The following is a 19,550-nucleotide window of genomic DNA, read 5'->3' on the forward strand; positions in this document are numbered from 1 at the left end:
AAGCAAAAAGAAGATTTTACATCTCGAGCTTGTTCAAAATGCTACAGCTAGAATTTTAACATAGAGAGCGTATAACCATACGTAACCAATAACTTATAAGTAGCTTTCCAAACTGACTTCACAATGTTACAAAAGTGTTTTGTTATGCCGCTCGTTATATTGCTGATCTATTACATTTTTATAATCCTAAATGCAGCCTTGAATTATAAATTGTTTAAAAAGTGTATAAAAAGTTTCCTTTGGTTGTTCTGCTGGACCTTTGCAGGACTAAAAGAGACATTCTCACTATAAGGCCATCGTTTTTTTGGAGAAAAAAATCTTCCAAATCCCTTCCACAAGCACGCTTTTATACACAGGATTTGTCAATATTGTGCTATGCAAATGCAGGTTATTACTGTTATTACTAGATATTTCATCTGCGGTTATTGTTTTATAAGTGAAGAACTGATATTAATTTGCAGAACATGAAGCAACTTAGTGGAGGTAGTTTGTAATTGATGCAGTTATAACACTGTGAAACAGGAAACTTTTATCTTTGACTAATAATAACTGTTGCCCCCATCAGGCCTTGGCACATCAGTCCTTGGCACATCTGTCCTTGGCACAAGAATATTGAGAAAATAGGGTCAAGGTTGAAAAAGTTTGCATTTGAATGTTTTGTTATAGAATATCTTAAACAAAAGGTCCCTTTTCTGTGTATGTGTGGGATTAAATGAAGCTAGTATTGCCTGGAATTGTCCTCTCAGAGGCCTGACATCCTTTAGTGAATGGCGCCTGCATTCAACTGCAATGAAGCTTGCCGTATTAAACCTCAAGATTGTATATTTACATTCATCTCTAGTCAAAAACTATTTATTTTTTATCTAAGGTAAAACTAAATTCATATAAATACATAAAAATGAACAGAATGAATTGAAGCTTCAGCCAAGAGTCTAAAGAGACCTCAAACTCCCTTTGGACTCTGTGTCCGTGTACATGTTTGTCTGTGTCAACACTGTCAGTAGCTCACAAACATTTTAAAAGCTCCTGATGGGGATATATTGCACCAGACGTTACACAACATTCAAATATTGGCTATGTAAAATAGCAAAACTGTAAAATAAAAAAATATATATATATTTCAGCGAATATACGTTTTTTTTTCTGTTTATTCAATTCATATGTGGTCCCTGTCGTCCCATATTGAACTCTGGGTAAACATGTGAGTAGAGCAAAGGTCATCATATAAACCATATTGATGTTTGGCAAATGTTTTCACAGTTTTCCTTGTGGCTCGTGGCAGTGGAAGCAGAGCAACAAGCAACTCTTTTACCAAGTGCTATACAGTAAGTATTGTGACTACAATTATTTTAACAATTAAGATGAGCCACGTTGCTATTTTAAACACCGAGTGTAGTGTGTGTAGTATGTTTAATCAAATTACATAAAGATGTGAAAGATCACAGATATAGGTTTTATGTAATGTAACAGCAATATTTAATAATTTGCCTTTCTACAGTTGAAAAAATGTTATAAGACCAATGTAACATTTAATTAAGGGACTAAATCCTCTGTTAAGATGTTGGTTGTTTTTTGGGTCAATACCATCGACAGGTAAAGTAAAGGACATGATAATAACCTTTTTTTCCATCTCGAGGGACTTTGTGTTTGTAGTACGCCGTGATCACTCAGTGGTCACTAATGAGTCCTTATCAGTGACCTAATTTACGCTGTTAGTTTACTGACATTGCATTTTTACAGCAGAAGCCTGCTAATAGCAACATTCCCTTATTTTTTTATTGTTTCAAATATTTTCCCAACATTCCTAGGTCAAGGCACACTCCTTCACTCTAACCCTTTGTCATGTGAATCTTCAAAATAAATAACTGCAAATCGTAGGAACTACGATCATTCTTAAGTAAAATAATGGCTTATTAAACATATTGCCGAAGTTATTTATTTTATCATCGAATGCCCACAAATGGTCCGAGATATGTTTGAAAAAAGTAGGAAGCCTTGTGACAATACAACTGCTCTTTGTGTGTACTTAAATTAGACTAAAATATTACAAAACCACCAATATCTGTAAAGGCTAATCGTTTGAGTAATCAGGAATCAGAAACATTTATTGCCAAAACATGTTAGACATACAAGGAATTTGACATGGCGGTTGTTGCATAACATTGGACAGTAAGACAATGAGACAATGGACAACAAGACAAATAACAAATTCCATTAATCAATCTCAATCAATCTCTTACGTGCTTTTAAATATCGATGTAGAGCAACATTGACAGGCCGAAAGGCGTAATTTTGAAGATTTAACACAATCGGGTGTTTTCAGCCTCGAGACCCCCTGTAAGCCTTTCGCCTTTGTCGCCCCACAGAGGAGGGTGGAGTGGACTTTGAGCGTTCAAAACACTGTCCGTGCCTCCCTGTCCCCTGATAGAGCCCGGCTGGGGGATAAAAGCCCCGAGCTGAAGCTGAGAAATCAGTCTCAACTGAGTACTCGCCAATAACAAGGGAGAGCAGCAGCTAACCCATGATGGGGGACCCAAAGCTCGGCCTTTTGCTGCTCCTCAGCACATCTGCATTGGCCTGTAAGTACTTCTCGTTAAGCATTTCTTCGAGCGTTGTACATAGTATTTTCTGCATGATTATTAGCCACTATATGCTGCAGATAATGGAATCCTAAATTGCATTGCTTCAATCATTTCCGTAAGACGGGACAATGCAGTTTAACATAACATAAAACTCCAAAATGTAATAATGATTTTCTATAATGTGATTTTCTAATGGATTACTTTTGTCCCTTGTTCAGATATGGATGAAATATAGTTTTCACCATAAAATGCACTACAAATGTGGAAATAAAAAGAAATACCACAATTCAACAACACACATAACACCTTCTACTTAATTTAAAGTGCAATAACCCAAACTGGGTATAGCTCTGGTTTGCTTTTAGCCACCACTTTATTTATTATGTTTGGGATTGATTAGATTCCTTTTGGTAATTTAGTTTATGGAGAAAGTTGATTTAAAAATGTTGATTTAGTGATTCTCGTTTTCCAATATATGAACACAGAAAAACTGTCTTTATTTATTCAACACAAGATTACTATGTTGCAGCTATTGCCGAACATCCTCTAAGTAAACAACACTGTTTCCTAGGTGACAGCTTATACTTATATGAAAACACAATCTCCTTAAAAATGAAGTCAGTCCTTTACAAGTATCAGACAAATGATTAAACCTTAGGAAATACAACACCAATTCTATTTTATATAGATGGCTTTGTTTGATCAACTTTCACACACTGTTCTCTTAGGTGTAGGTATGATGTAAACCAATCCACTGTTGGTTTTGAAAAAAGATCATTTAAATAGCAGAATTCCATGGTTGAATGTAAAATAAACTTTATAAAAACAACTATATTATTATAAAATTGAAATGTAACCCACCTGTGTGGAGACATGCTATAATAATATCACGAGCCTATTATGAGAAGGACTTGCAGATAAGTGTAGTTACAGGAGTAGTCAGTTGCATTACAAATGCTAAAGAATAAATGATATGTGTTCTTTTCCCGTACAGTTGCTCAAGATCAAGATCAGCCGGCCTGCTTATGTAAGTCAATGAGTTCAACCTTTTTGTTGACAACCAGTTTATCACACAGACATTTTAGTTTTTGGGGGTGAAGAAAGATGACCTTGGCATACAAAATATCTTCTTGCCATTTATTTCTCTTCTAGTGGCCGAAAGGTACAAGACCCTCCACAAGTATGAATACATATATGAAGCTGAATCGTTGAATTCCATCAACGGAGGCTCACCGCTCAAGAACGGACCCATGGCCTCTTGCACGGTGCGAGAAAGACGCGATCATGTTTAGTCATCGGATTTTTTATCCTTCCATCTTAAATTTCTCACAGTGAGGTAAAAAAATGTTTTCCCTTTCTCACAGGTTGAAATCGAGGTACCTCAGACCTGTAGTTTCATCGTCCGCACCACCGGCTGTATCCTGTATCAGGTGGTTGACATGGAAGCAGAGGGAACCCCTGTCTTCGGTCCAGCGCCAAGCTCTGATGCCTTCGCTGCTGAGATGGAGAAGTTAGTTAAATTAAAAAGATCCCTTGAGTCAAAAATATTCATTTTCTGTCAGTCTGATATCTGTGGGGGATTTGAACTCATAATCAAGCTAATATCTAATATCTTAAATATTTTAGGTATCCTCTGAAGGTTGTGGTTAGCGGAGTGTACGATGTGAAACTGTACCCGGAGGATGGTGAGACAACAACCATTTTGAACATGAAGAGGGGCATCATCTCTGCCCTGGCTGTGCCTCTGCTGGAAGAAGACAAGAACAAAAGAATGGTGCAGTACTTAATCTTCATATTCATACTTTAGTACCCGCAACACCACACTTTAATTTAGTTTTATTCCTTCTCATATCTTATATTTCAGCCTACCATACATGGAAAGTGCAGGACCTATTCCACCGTCAACGCTAGAGAGGACATCGCAACGGACATCAGCCTCGAGAGGGACCTGTCCACATGTGACAAATTTGTCCCACTGAGAGATCACACAAGCCCCTTGGCACTCATCTCTGGCATGGTAAGATCAAATCGTCCATGGTAGCAACAAGGAATAATCTTCAAGAGTTGTTTAAATAGATAACTACTTCATTCCATTTACTGTCCTATACATCCCACCTTGGATGAGAATAAGCATGGTGCAGAGGGATGGTCCCTATGCTTCTGAGAGCAGCAGGAGTACGTTTGGCGTAGGTTAGACTGTCAGGGCCAAAACGGACTCATCTGCAAAAAATTATATTTACTGAAAGTGGTATCTTTCATTACAATTCTATCATATCACTGCATTAATCTAATTATTTGTCTATTTTCCAGCACTACCCTCTGGCCCAGATGGTCAGAAGCTCCCAGACCTGCAACTACAAGTTTGACAATGAGGGGAAACACATGACCTCTGGGTCATGCACAGAAAACCACATGGTCATTCCCTATTCTCACAAGTAAATCAAACCCTATATTAGACTTTGAAATGCTCTGTCATTCAAGTGTATTTATTGATACTTTTAAAAAAACAACACTGACAGTACTTTTTTCTACAGGGGACAATATGGAGTTACAAACGTTGGAAAGCAAAAACTGACTTTAGTTGAGGTCTCTCCTCACAACGACAGAGTATTTTACCACAGTAAGTCCTTTGGTTAATTCATATTCTTTTTATATAGAGGTAATTATTTGAATACGGTCAATAAAACTAACCATGTTGCTTGTGCATCACAGGTGACATTGAGAAGGGTCTTCACATGGACAACGTGGAAGACAAGAGTGCTGTCCAGGATAAAGATGCATGTCTCAACCTCCTGAGAGAACTGGCCACTCTTCCCGACACTGAGGGTGAAAGGCGGGCCCACCTCTTCCACAAGCTTGTCACCATAGTCCGTGGAATGAAGGCTGAGACCTTGAGCACCAGCATCCCAGAGGCTCTTGCTGTGTCCCGTGTCCTGACCTATCAGGTTCTGGCCCAGTGTGGAACCCCTGAGTGCAGCAGCACCATCATGCAGATCCTCAGGACGTTTGACAGCTCCTCAGCGGAGGTAGATGCCGGTGTTTTCGCGATGGGACTGGTGTCCAATCCCTCCGCCCTCCTGATCAACGACATGCTCGAGATGGTCAAATACAAGCCCAGCAAGCCCATTATGTACGCCCTGAGCAATATTGTGAAGAGGTGAGTGAAGTTATCCAAACTTAATCTTAGTAATATAACATTAGATCATATGCTTTCCTTCTTTGCATGGAGGTGATAATTGCTGGATTGAATTCTAAATATTTATTCAACAGGTTTTACAAAGCTGAGGGAAAGCTGATCCCAGAGATTTACTCTGTCGCTGAGCTTATGGCTGCCTATTTGGGCGACTGTTCTGGTCATAATGAAAACACTTACTTGACATTGAGAGTGCGTAACCTTCCTAATTAGTCACAATTTAAATGACTGTCAACACCAAAGGGGCATAGTATGAATGTGTCCTTTGATTCCAGGTGGTTGGAAACATGGCTCCAGCTCTGATATCTGCTGGTCCTGCACTCACATCTGCTGTGATCCAGTGTGTGAACCAACCCGCGGCTTCCCTGGCTGTGCAGCAGGCTGCCATCCAAGTGTTTAGGCTGACTCCCGTCCCCGAAGAGGCAAGTTAAACTACTTTAAAGATTTGAAACTATTTGAAACTTTGAATTTGAAACTTGAAAAGTGATTATTTTCCCTGTACAGTAATTGTTTTGATGTCTGTTGGTCACAGGGCAGAAAGGTTCTCATGCAGGTCCTTTTGGACAGCGCCAGCCCAACGCAGAAGCGTATTGCTGCATATCTGGTACTTATGAAAGACCCCAAGACCACTGAGGTGGCCCAGCTGGCTGATGCTTTGTCCACTGAGCAGGACACACAAGTCAAGAGCTTTGTGATCTCACACATTACCAACATTTTGTCCTCAACTGAGCCAGAGACCCGAGAGTAAGTAAAAATAAGTTTAATTCAATCAATTGAATGTGTTAGTTTACTATAATGTGAGGATGACCCCACATTTGATGTTTCATTCCTTCTAACAGATTGAGACAGAAGATTCGAGATGCGCTGCAGAGTAATGAGGTCGGTCGCACAATGGACCCCACCAAGTTCTCTCGTAATTACAAGATTGGATCAGTGGAGGGCAACATGATCTTTGAGGGTACCAGTTATCTACCCAAGGAGGTCATGCTTGAAATGACTCTGGAGGCATTTGGCTATGACATTGACATGATGGAGGTAAACATCTGGAGCGGTTTTCATTCAAATTGAGCTTTGAAACTATTTTCCAGTCAGCAGATATGTGACAGTGAAATACGCATCCCCTTTCAGATTGGTATGGAGGGGAAAGGATTTGAGCCAACCGTTGATGCCCTGTTTGGAAAGAATGGCTTCTTCCCCAGTACTGCCCTGAAGACCATGTACTTTGTTTCTGACAACATGCCACTCGGGATCAATGAGATCCTGCAGAAAATGCTCCCCGGTCTGAAGAAGGACAGCATGAAGAGACAGGTGTTAGACCAATCTGTTTTGTACACATGACTAACACAACTGTAATAGGCCTGATCAGTTTTTCAGTGAGTGAAAAACATTCTAAGAAAGTGTCAACATCTTTGTTTAGGGCTCCCAGAACCTGATCAGGGAGATCGGACGCAACCTCAACAAGCTGGTAAACGAATTGAGCAAGGCACAGTCTCCCGAGGCAATGGTCTATCTGAGACTTTTGGGAAATGAGTTGGGATATCTGAAGACCAATGAAATCCAGGAGATGGCCTACTCTGCTGCCAGGATGATTGACAGCATGTTCAAAATGTTCCCAACCGATGTAAGGACTCTTTTTTTCAAGACCACAGTCGAAAATCATCAAAGAAGGATTTCATTGATGTCCCATGTGTATCTTTATTTGCCACAGATCATGATGGCACTGATGACCAAGGCTGATAACACAATCTTCGCCCACTACATCTTCATGGACAATGAATTCTTCCTGCCTACTGCCACTGGTGTGCCTCTGAGGATTACTGTGTCTGGTACTTTCACGCCTGGCCTCAAGGGTGGACTTCAGGTTGCTCGTGACATGGTACATACATATAAATGTGTTTCACTTCCAGCAATATCTTTTATTATATAACGTAGCATCAAGTCTTTACGTTTCTGCTTTGGGTCTCTGCACAGAGTGAAGTGAACTTCATGCCCTCCGCTGGCATTGAGTTTGTATCTGAAATTGGCTCCTTCATCCCCGAATATGTCAACTCTGGATTAGAGATGCACAGCAACTTTTTCCACGAAAGTGGGCTCAAGGCAAAGATCTCCATGGAACGTGATAATGTGAAGCTGACCATCCCTGCTCCGACAAATCCAATTAAGCTCATCAAGATGACGTGAGTCTAAGTATCATTTTGGGATAGCGCAACAGGCTGGAAGTGCTTTACATCTGTGGTTGTAATGCTCATGCAATATCAATGTTATTTAACAAGGTTTAATAGCAACATTTTTTTCATTTTGTAATCATGGCCTCAAACAAATTATAAAGGATTTGTCATATCTTTGATTGCAGCATTTCAACTTTTCAACAATACAATTAAAACAACAAAAAATGAATTGTAATTTTTTGTACATCTGACATTTAGAAACACGCTGGTGGGAGTGACTGGATCAAAAGTAAAGACGATGCCCCCTATGGTAATGGACAAGGTTGATGTTAGCGAGTGCACTCCTTTCTTTGCTGGAATGGAATACTGCACTGCTCTGCAGTACACTGATGCTTTCTATCAAGAGACAGCCCCCTACTTTCCCCTCACTGGAGACAGCAAGTGAGCAAAACTTTTTAAACCACTAGCACATTTCTTTTCAAAAGTTATTACTTATATTTCCTAATTATCGGAATTATCTACATAGATTTGCTGTGGAACTCCACCCTAATGGTGATGTCACTGAGTACACAGCCACTGTTGCTTATGAGCTCCTTAAGGAGGGTGAAGAGGGCCGGCAGAAGGTTGACTCTGTGAAGCTTATTCTGAGAGCTGAAGGTAAACTATAATATTGACTGTATAATATGCCTTTTCTTCTCGAGGTGTGTAACAGAGAATTATATATCTCTCCTCAATAACAGGTTCACAGCCGACTGAAGCCACAGCAATCATGAAGTATAACAGAAGAAAGAACGTCATCACTGCCGACATCCAAATCCCTGACTACGATGTGGAGGCTGGACTCCGGTTGGGTGTTGTTGATGGAAACACCAAGGGAAAGGGAACTCACTCTATTTCTCTTGACTTCATTAATAAGAACATCCCTCAGCTCTCTCTGGTTGGCCGTGCCAAGTAAGAAATCCTCATTAGCATTAATGGGACCCTCATGTTGACAGCACGCTAACTTGCATGTCATAATTTTTCAGTCTGAAGGCTATGAAGGAGGGTATGCTGCAAGTCCAGCTTCTTGTCCCCTCAATCAATGCTGATGCCACCATAACAGCCAACATGAAACGTGATGAGGAATTGGAATTGGAACTTAAGAGTGAAATTGAGGTCATGGCCACCAACTCAGTGCAGAAAATCACAGTGAAATATGGTAATTTTACAATTATTTTCCAGAGTAATACATGCTAATTAATTTAATAGTTGTTTACTTTTTTGACGTGCTCATTTAAACCTGGGTTACATTTAAGAATCATTGTTAAAATTCAAGGCTTTTACAGAAAATGCCACATTTGATTTTTTTTTCAGACTAAGTCAAACTTGTTTTGGGATTCCGTTGTTGTCTATTGTTGCAGATGCCAGCCATTTGGAGTTTGCATTTGCGTCTGAGGTGAACACTGACACCACTGGCTTGCCAACTTCTTATTTGGTTGCGAAGTACGGCAACCCACTTCTTGACACGCGTGTGGGGCAGACTGACATGAAAGTCAGTCACATCTTTAAGAAGTTTGTGGAGGTATGATGATTAAAAAAGGTATTCACAGTTTCCGTTCAGATTTTTAATGTTTAGAATTAATAAAATACTGGTTACTGTTTTCTTAGGCAGCAAACAACTACATGGAAATGTATGGTGCTGATTTACCTTACATTCAGAACTTCAGAGTACCTGATATGCCTGAGATTTCCCTGCCAGATACATTGTTCCTGAATAAGTAGGTGAAAAAAAATCATACGGGAATTTTTAAATTAAATTAATTTTTAAAGTTACTGTCATTTTACTGGATATTTATTCCTTTTACTTTTGTCCTTACAACAGTGAGGCAAAGGCTGTCTACTATTTCAACAATGAGCGCTTCACCATCGATATCCCTCTTTTACTTGGTGGAAAATCAACCAAAGACCTTAACTTCCCTCCAGTTTTCACCACACCAACCATGTCTCTACATGACTTTGGATTGGAGATCCCCTCAATGGAAATTCCAATCCCCGAGCTCGTTGTACCCGAGAGCTTTACTTTATCTATTCCTCTTTTTGGAAAAGCTGAGGTGTCCACTCTGATGAAGAGCAACCTATATGACATGGAGGCCTCAATGGCTGCTGGGAAAGATGTTGTGGAAACACCGAGCTACTCAGCTAAGTTTGATGTGACTGGAACCTCCCCACTTGAAATCCTCTCAATAAAGATTGAAGGTATCTAATACTAAATCAGGATTTTAACACATTTGCACTTTTCATTCCATGTGAAATATTTTTTAGTTTTTAGTTTTTTTTTAGTGGAGAATATATGTGTCATTGATTTGTGTATTCAAATGATTAAACATCATTTGTTCTTCTTTTGTGCTTTTTTTAGGATCTGGAATGTTGGCCACCACTGATTCCATCAAGGCTCAATTGAAAAGCTCTTTGAAACATACGTTCCTCGATGCCATGATTAGTATTGTTGAGGATGTAACTATTACAGACAAAATCAATTTGAAATCAAGCAGTAAGATAGAAGCCACAAGCCCATTGGGTCTAAGTATTAGCTTAGAGCACAACGGTATGACTGGAATCAACACTGAAGACATTTTTGCTAGTAGCCACTTTGAGGGATCACTTACGGCTGGACCCATCTATGGCAAGACCAGTTCATTGCAGTCATTCAACATCTTCCCTTCCAGGCCAGAAGCAAATATTGACTCTACTGTTAAGCTTGACTCCACAATTGGTCAGGCCCAGAATACAATTGCAGTAACTCTAGCCAATGGTGAATTCTCAGTTGTGTCTAACACCAATGCCTTTGAAGACACCCTGACCCATCTTGCAGAGCTGTCCTTCAAAGACAGCAGGCTCTCACTGAAATGTGATGTAAATGCCCTTGCTCTTGGTATGAAGATTCGTAACCAGGCTGAAACACTTGCTGGTGCTGGTGAAGTCCTCATGAGAATGGAGACAAATGCAGACCACTCTGAAAACCGTGTTTACTCTCTGTTGACTGCTTCTCTTGACGTCAGTGGTCTGGCTGTTAATAGCGTTGCCGCCATGAAGCTCCTTGAGAATGAGGCCACTCACAAGGCTACTCTGAAAATGAACAAGGACGGTTTGACCACAAGTGGAACAACCATCCTTCAGAGCCCCTTGTCCTTGGAAAACACCTTCAACGCTGGGCTTGATGCTTCAATGGCCACTCTGTCCATTACCAACAAGGCTGCAATGCGTGATATCAAGGTTGATAATGCCAACACTCTGACCATTACTCCCGCTGGCCTTGACTTTAACTCCAATGCTGAAGCCACCGCCAGTGAGTATGCCACTTACACTCATGATATCACCGTCAACATGAAACCCTACACCACCTCTGCAAATGTTAAAAACAATCTGAACCTTCTGGCTGCCCAATTCGTGAATGAGGCTCAGCTGCAGGCAGAGCTTGGAAAGATGGACCTGACTGGAAGCCTAAAAGCCATGTATGGTGAGGAAGAGATCAAGCACATCTATCAGGTAAATTATGCTGATATGATTGGAAATGCAAAGTGCAGCACCACTGGAAAAGTCTTGGGAACACACATGAGCCACAAAACCGAGCTTGAGCTTGTCGGTCTTGCTGCCAGTATCACCAATGACGCCCGCTTCAACTCCCAGCAAATGCGCTTTGACCACACCATCCGGTGCAGCATTGTCCCTTTCGACTTAAACCTTGATGCCATTTTCAATGCTGATGGAGACATGGCCATGTTTGGAAAGCATAGTGCCCAGCTTTATGGCAAGTACATCCTTAGAGCGCAGCCGCTGGCTTTTGGTACCTCACATGAATGCAGAGCATCAATTAACCATCAGCTAGACAGCGGTTTTGTTCTTGAGACCACATTTGATAACGAGATGAATACTGTTCTGTCACTCCAAGAGCAGAGAACCAGTCTTAGAATGAAGTCCAAAATGAATAAGCATGCCTTTAATCAGGACATGAGTTTTTACAACACAGCTGAAAGAGCTGGAATAGAGGTTTCTGGTACCATCCTCACAAACATGCTTAATGAAGAATCCACTGAGAACCAGCCTTTCACCATCGCTTCCTTCCTCAGGTATGACAAGAACACAGAGAGTCAAATTATTCATTTCCCACTGATTGAATATCTGCCTGCATTCTTGGAAACCATTAAGGGTGTTGCAGTGCATGTTGCAGAGGTATTGCAAGAGTACATCCACACTGAGGAGATAAGGGCTAGACTAAAAGCTCTTCCCCAGCGTGTAAGCGACTTTGTTTCTGCCCTGAATATTGAAGGAAAGTTTGTTCATCTGAAGGAGTATTTCAGTGATCTTTCCCAAGATTACGTCATCTCCATGGAGGATGTGGAAACATCATTGACAAACCTGAAGGTTACTGTTAAAAGCCTGAGGGCTGATTTTAGTTTTTACGTCCAACACTTTGCTGGTATGGTGAAAGACATTATTGTTAGAGTCACCCTGCCAGAAACCCTCATTCAGAAGATCCAGGAACATCTGGATGCCATTAATGAGCAGTATGAGATCAAGGCTATGGTTGTTTATATTATTGATATTGTGACGGAGGTTATGGACCAGATTCAATTGGACGAACTGTATAGCATCAGCCTTGAATTCCTCCGTGATATTGATTTCGAATATGATTTCGTGGCCAGCCTTAAAAGGATTATGAGTGAAATGAAACACATGATTGAGACCTATGACATGCAGGACTTTGTGGCTGAGCTGAAAAACTTTATTTCGTCCATCTTGCAACAGATTTTGAGAGATTTTGAGAGATTGAGCCATATTCCCACAGAGACTTTCAGCATTATAATTGATGAGATTAGGGAAATGATTCTGGAGCTTGACGTCGTAGAAAAAATCAACAAATTCTATGCCAAGATGAGGGAGTTGATTGTAAAGTTTGAGGTCAACAAAAATGTCCAGGCTGTCTTGGAAGGGGCTTTTGAGCTTATCAAGCAGTTCAGAATTGAGAAATTTATCAGGGATGTGCTAAACATGATTAAAGATGTATACATCGAATCAGAGATTATAGGAAACAATGCTATTAACTATTGGAAAAACACTGAGGTTGAGGATGCAATTCAACAGTTGAATGGGTGCATTGAAGCTATTGCACAATATGTAAGGACTTTGGATTATAATACATTTGTGGGTATTGCTAATGAAATGATTCCTTTTTCCACACGTTTTGTAAGTGATTTGACTAGGACTTTTGAAATCCCCCAGAAACTCGAGGCAACAAGAGCTTTTGTCAATCTTGTATTGTCTTCTGTCAGAGGCTTAATTGAAAACTTAAGAGAAATTAAAGCTGCCGAAATGGTTAAATTGGTAAAGGACATCATTGACCGTGTCGTAGTTGACAGTGTTAAGAGACTTGCTGGATATATAAAAGAACAAGTTGTAAATCTTGATGTCAAAGCAGAGATTACCTCTTATCTGAACTTTGTGGCAGAATACTATACTAGTGTGATCGCTGTGGTAGAGGAGATCGTCATCGATATATTTGAGGAGATTACGGATGAGATAACTGAGCAAAAAATAATCGGAGAGATTCAGCAGATCATTGAAGGTCTGATTGTTGAACTGAAGAAAGCTGAGTTGAATACACCATCCTTTATCATGCCTCTCACTGACCTCGTTGTGCCCTCGGTGAAGTTCAGCATGGATCACCTTAAGCAGTTTGAAATCCCAACTCAGCTGGACATTCCTGAGTTCACCATTGTTAACTTCTATACTGTGGAAGGCATGACAATTTCTTTTGATGACATCAAGCAGAGAATCATTGAACTTTTAGATTTCATTGTTAACTTTGAGATCCAAATGCCTGATGTGGATGCTTTCTTTGGAGATCTCACAATGAACTATCTACCTTTCATGCCCGAGATGACGTTGCCAGAGATTAGCCTTGATAGGATCGTATTCCCGACCATCCCACGAGTTCCAGTAGAAAAGCTTGTTAAATCCCTTCAGCTTCCTGAGTTCACATTGCCAACCATTCCAACTCAGATCACGGCCCCATGCTTTGGTAAACTTTATGGTGAGATTAAATTCCAAACTCCCATCTACAATATCAAGACCTCCGCGGAGTTCCAGAACTCCACTGAAGATAAAACTAAACCTCAATTCAGTGGATTCATTACTTCCCAGGCAACATCTCCAAGTTTTGAAATTCTTAATTACAAGCTTGACTCCACTGCTCTTATTGCAATCCCCAAAATGAATCGTGTTGTCCTTTCTGAGACTTTCAAGTTCAACCATGCTGCTCTTGGTGTCGAACATCAAGCATCTTTAACTCTCTATGGTCTATCGGCCCAGGCCCAAGGCAAAACAACGATTAAGGTTATCACGGCACCTTACACCGCTGACTTAAGAAACATAGCCTTTTTTGCAATGGAAAGGGGAATGTCTGCCTCCCTTGATACAACTTATAATCATGTAGTGGACCTTCCAGTTGTCAATATCAGGAGTGAGGCTACTGTAACCCAGAAAGCAATTGCTCTCCAAAATGCAGACACTCTCTCTCTAGGAGTTGATAATTCAGGCACTGCCAAAGTCAATGATGAGGAAGGCATTCACAAGAGCATCTTGCAATTGTCACTCAATCCCAGCATTTCCACGCTAGCTTTCTCAGGTGACACAGACTCAACCATATTAAAGATGAAACAGCAAATTACTGCTGAATCTGGCTCCCTTTACTACTTGAAGTTCAATATGCGCAATGAGGCAGAGGGCCCTGTCATTAAGAACAGTCTTGTCGTGGCATCTGGACATGCCAACCTTTATGATATAACGGCAGAGCTGAAAGCAAACCATCACACAGAACTGTTTGGTTCAGTCACTGGAGTCCTGTCCAACGGAATCAATATTATGGTTCGTCCTGTTGAGTTTGTCTTTGAATTTGAAAACAAAGGAAATACCAAGGTCAACATTTTTGAAAAACTGATTGCCAAGATAGATTTGCAGAATGATTACTCTGCCACCTTCAAACCTGACAGCCAAAGGATGAACACTGTACTTCTGTCTCGTCTTAATCAGTACAAAATGTTCTACAACTTCACCGTTGACAATAATGAAAAAGAGGCTGGCATCTTTGTTGCCATTGAAGATGAGGCCAACCTTGACTTCCTGACATCACCCATCAGTCTTCCTGAGGTAGACTTGCCTTTTATTGACTTCAAAAGTCCAGCTATCAGTGATCTGAACGTGTATGAGCAGACTGGATTGAAGAACATTTTGACCACCACTGAGCAGTCTGTGGCCGTGGATGCCAAAATAGTTTACCAGAAGAGCCCGGGTGCCGCCGTTGTTGATATGATGGGTCTGATCCAGATTCCCTCCCTGGGTAATCTGTTGAGTGAGCTGTCCTTCAAGTCTGCCATAATTAATCTGAATGTCAATGCGGGACTGTATGCTGAGGATGATCTTGTGTTCCGTCTGGGAGCTATCACAGCCTCTGTCTTTGAGGGTCTAAGAGCCAAACTTGATGGCACCGCCAGTCTGACCACCAGAAGGGGATTTAAATTGGCCAATTCCCTGTCCCTTGAAAATCCTCACATTCAAGGGACTCATGACAGCGCCGTTAGTATGAGTGCTGAGACTTTTCAAACTGCGATATCCGTGGCTACTGTTGGAAAGATTGTCCTGCCTATACTCAGCCTAGAGGCAAACCAAAATTTGGTTGCAGACAACAAAGACAAAGCAAATGCCGTCTCCACCATGACGATGAAGGGAAACTTAGACATCCCTGTGATCGAAGCAGTTGGAAAGGCCGAGGCTGACCACAGTCTGAAGCTGGAGGGATGCTTTGAGTATGTTTCCATGGAGTCATCTACAAAGGCCAAGATGGGTGGTACAATGCTTGACAATTATCTACTTTTGGGAGTCCTGGATGATGAAATGACTCTGTATTTCAACAAAGATGGCCTACGCTCCACCTCCAAGGTGATTGCTGATGTCAAGCTTAACGAAGGCACCACCAAAGTTATTGGCATGGATTTAAATGAGAATGTTGCTGTAGAAGCCTCCCTTAACCGTGTATATGCACTGCTTAAATATAATGGCCACAACGAGGCAAACTTATTTGATTTCCACACCAACGGAGAACAGATTGTCCAGGCCACAATTGATTTGTCCCCACCCTCTTCCATGACTGCTGACATTGAGATTAATCTATCTCAGCCAAGCAGCTTGGGTGACTTAAGCGTGTTTGAGAAAACTGTTGCTGAGGTGACAGCCCTGAAGCAGAAGATCTCTTACAATTGCAAGTTTATCAGCCCTCTGTACAGCACAGACATAGCAACAGAAGTAGAGTGTGGTACTCCCGCCTTCAAAGTCACCTTACAGTCTTCTGCCACCTCTGTCATGGTGCTCTTTGAATATGACATGGATGGTGAGTTGATCAAATTCCCCGAACATGTTTATCTGTTTTATTTAGCATGCATTTCTCAGCATTAAATCTAACAAAATATGTCTTTCAAATAGCTTCTACAACTGTAAATGTTGAGAATGAAGCTCTGAACGTGGACAGCAAGGTTGTCCTGAGACACGCTGACATCACCATAGATGCCACTCATGTCATTACCCAAGTCTTGAGGTAATATTATGCATTTGTTTTGCAATAGACATTTAATAAGTGTTTCTGCAATTCAAATAATGTCTTCCTTCTCTGCACATTTTAGAAGAAAGCGCCAGGCTGACGCTAGGTAAATATGGTTATATATGTATCTGATTTGTGATTTTCTCAAATCTTATCAAGTCATAAATTAATTGTGTATTTGTTTTTAAAATAAATTCTTCTTGCAGTCACTCTCGCCACACCCTGAACGTAGACATCACCAGTCCTACTTTCACTGATGCAAACCTTCGTTATGCTGCTGGCAGAGAAGGTATCACAGCCTCAGCATCTACCCCATCAACTGGCTTCCTTGGCTTTCAGTTCAATGGCAGAGTCCCATCTCAGATGACAGCAAGAGTCTATGGGCGTTATCCTGTGAGTATCACTAACATGACCTTTTCTGATGCAATGGGAAACTAAATATTAAAAAAATCAAAATATGGCTGAAATAAAATTTTATTTTCTTCTATTTAACAGTCTGCCCCAGAGATTGACGTTGACATGTTGGTCATCAAATCATCTTCCAAAGATGCCTCTAAAATGAACCTGCACATTGCATACAATATGGAGGCACCCAAAGTAATGCTCAATGAACTCAAGATGAGACTACCTTCCATCGTCTCAACAATCACAAACGTTGCTGACAAGTACCAGATCACAATCAAAATAGAAGAGTTGACGAACCCTGTTGTTAACCTCATCAGAGAGGCCTATGATGCTGCAATCAACTATGATAGTCAAATGAGCCAGCTGTCAATCTTCTTCAGGAACACCATTGTCCAGTACCATCAGTCCTTACAGGTATTTTTGGATGCTGTTGTCAAGGTGTTGAGGGAAACCCAGTTCAAACTGCCTGGTTCTGATGAGATGACCACTCTCCCTGTTGTCCTTAAAAAGCTGACCAGCAGCATTGCTGCTTTCATAGATATGACCATCCAGACTATCTCGTCCAACATGGAGGTCTACTACAACGCTTTTGTTGAGCAGATGGGCAGTGTGAAATTGCGCATGCCAGTTGGTGATGCAATGACTGGAGGCCAGGTTTTGGATGGAGTAAAATCAGCTCTCAAGGACATATTTGATGAACGGTTTGCCTTAGTGAAAAATATGGAGAGTCTTGACAGAATGATAGTGAATATGGGTAAAACCCTAAAAGATATTGTTGAGAATTCACAGGAGTTTGTTGACTCTGTCAACTCTGACTATTTAGAAGCAGTGCTCATTAATATCAACGTCATCCACCGCAACCTTGTCACAGTCGTAAAGAATATTGTTGATCGGATCTCTGCCCTAAATATGGAGCAAATCAGCAGTTCATTTGAGTACATTATTGACACATTCATCTACTTAGTGTACCAGTTCAATAACACTGTTAATGGTTTCCTGCAGCAAGCTTCAGAGGAGGCTCAAACCTATATGAAAGTTAGTGACGGAAGGCTTGAGATTGAACTTCCACTTTCATTCATGCAGTGAGAACTACTCATAGGCTAAGGCCAAAGTAAATAGGAAATACTACCATCTTAAAACACATACTTGCAAGAAGTATCGGCGATTTTCTCTATAACCATATTTATAACAAGAAGTTTGATGGTTTATTGTGTACAAACAATGTAACATTCTACTAAAACTCACCTTCCTACAGAGAGTGAAAACCCTGAATAAAATGTATTAATGCAAAATGAAAATGTCTCAATTCCTGTTTTGTTACAACACTGTTTGGATTAATCTTTCATAATTTATTTAGTGCCATGATTTGAGAAGTGAGTGAAACAAATAGATGAAGTTTGAGATAATCAAAAAAAGGTATACTATTTTTATCTAAATATGCAGTAGGGCCATTTAGTTGTCTATATCAGCAACTCGGACGCACTGTTTCACAATATATAAAACTAAATAGTTAACACAAATCAGAGCAGACTATCAAAGAAAAATGTGTAATGCCGCAACATCTATATTGGAAACAGGCTGGTAGTTGCCAATCAAAGGATGAACAGATGTAAAGAAAAGATTCCTCCACAATAATTAGCTGACCCAGACATATGAATCCAACCTAAAAGAACGAGCTACAACACAGACTGTGTGGTCATACTTGGGTTCACTTCTTGCTGCTTCACAAATACTAGCGCTGATGCTGTATAATGTCTTCTAACTATTGTTATAAGACATAATCGTGAGTGTATAACTATTATCAAACAGTGATATTAACTTTATTATTTGCTGATCGGCATCTTCATCCTCATCATACTACTCTACTACACACTGTACTTGTTAGAAAAAGCTTTGAAAAAAAACACATGTTCCAAAAACTTTACAGGTGGGGGAAGTACCCATTTACTTCCCAAAAATACATTTATCCAAATAATGCCCATTTTAATTGAAATTAAAACAGTTTTTTTGGAGCCCTGAGGAGCTGCTGGCTCTTCTGTCGACAATGCTTCTGTAATTGCTCTTACTGTAAGAAGGGTTCAATATTATATATATAAATATTAAAATAATATTATAAAAAGTATATATAAAAAACAATTCTATCTTTTTATCTATCTATCTTCTCAATCAAGAACCAACACTTTTGGCGAATGGGATTGGTTTCAAGTTGCACTCTATATATTTATACATTTTAACTCTGCTGCAGACCTTTGTCTACCCTGTAATCTAATCGGAAGTAATTACTGTCAAAAACACTGTCAACATGTGCATTCATGTTTCCAACTGGCAGGTGTATTATTGATATACTTTGATACTTTTGTAAGTCCTCATGGCAGAGCCGTTTACTTCAGAGACACTATACACAGTGGGAAAAAACCCTTATTCAAACTAATTGTTAATGTGTATGGAAGAAAAAAGTGTTCCTCTGCCATATTAGGGTTACATCATAGATGATTAGGCACCCAGTTGGAACAGGAACATAGTATTGTGTTCTATAACCATGTTCAGAGACATTTGATCCTAATGAATCTGTC

At 40.3% G+C, this 19,550-nt stretch overlaps 1 protein-coding gene across 1 annotated transcript; it reads left to right on the forward strand.

Annotated features, from left to right (window-relative positions):
- The first annotated feature begins 1,047 nt into the window (after positions 1–1,047).
- Positions 1,048–18,275, forward strand: apobb.1 (apolipoprotein Bb, tandem duplicate 1). Its single transcript, XM_040160787.2, has 30 exons — positions 1,048–1,325; positions 2,367–2,579; positions 3,577–3,609; positions 3,735–3,847; positions 3,947–4,092; positions 4,209–4,356; positions 4,447–4,599; positions 4,893–5,017; positions 5,117–5,202; positions 5,295–5,739; positions 5,853–5,967; positions 6,051–6,197; positions 6,308–6,519; positions 6,615–6,810; positions 6,904–7,083; positions 7,193–7,396; positions 7,484–7,651; positions 7,747–7,952; positions 8,202–8,384; positions 8,470–8,600; positions 8,684–8,894; positions 8,969–9,141; positions 9,344–9,504; positions 9,591–9,700; positions 9,805–10,178; positions 10,339–16,365; positions 16,458–16,569; positions 16,655–16,678; positions 16,779–16,965; positions 17,068–18,275. The coding sequence occupies exons 2-30, from the start codon at positions 2,522–2,524 to the stop codon at positions 18,061–18,063; spliced, it is 11,424 nt and encodes a 3,807-aa protein (XP_040016721.2). The 5' UTR covers positions 1,048–1,325; positions 2,367–2,521; the 3' UTR covers positions 18,064–18,275.
- Positions 18,276–19,550: the final 1,275 nt, after the last annotated feature.

Source organism: Gasterosteus aculeatus, chromosome 18, assembly GCF_964276395.1.
Source record: "Gasterosteus aculeatus chromosome 18, fGasAcu3.hap1.1, whole genome shotgun sequence".
NCBI classification, from domain to species: Eukaryota; Metazoa; Chordata; class Actinopteri; order Perciformes; family Gasterosteidae; genus Gasterosteus; species Gasterosteus aculeatus.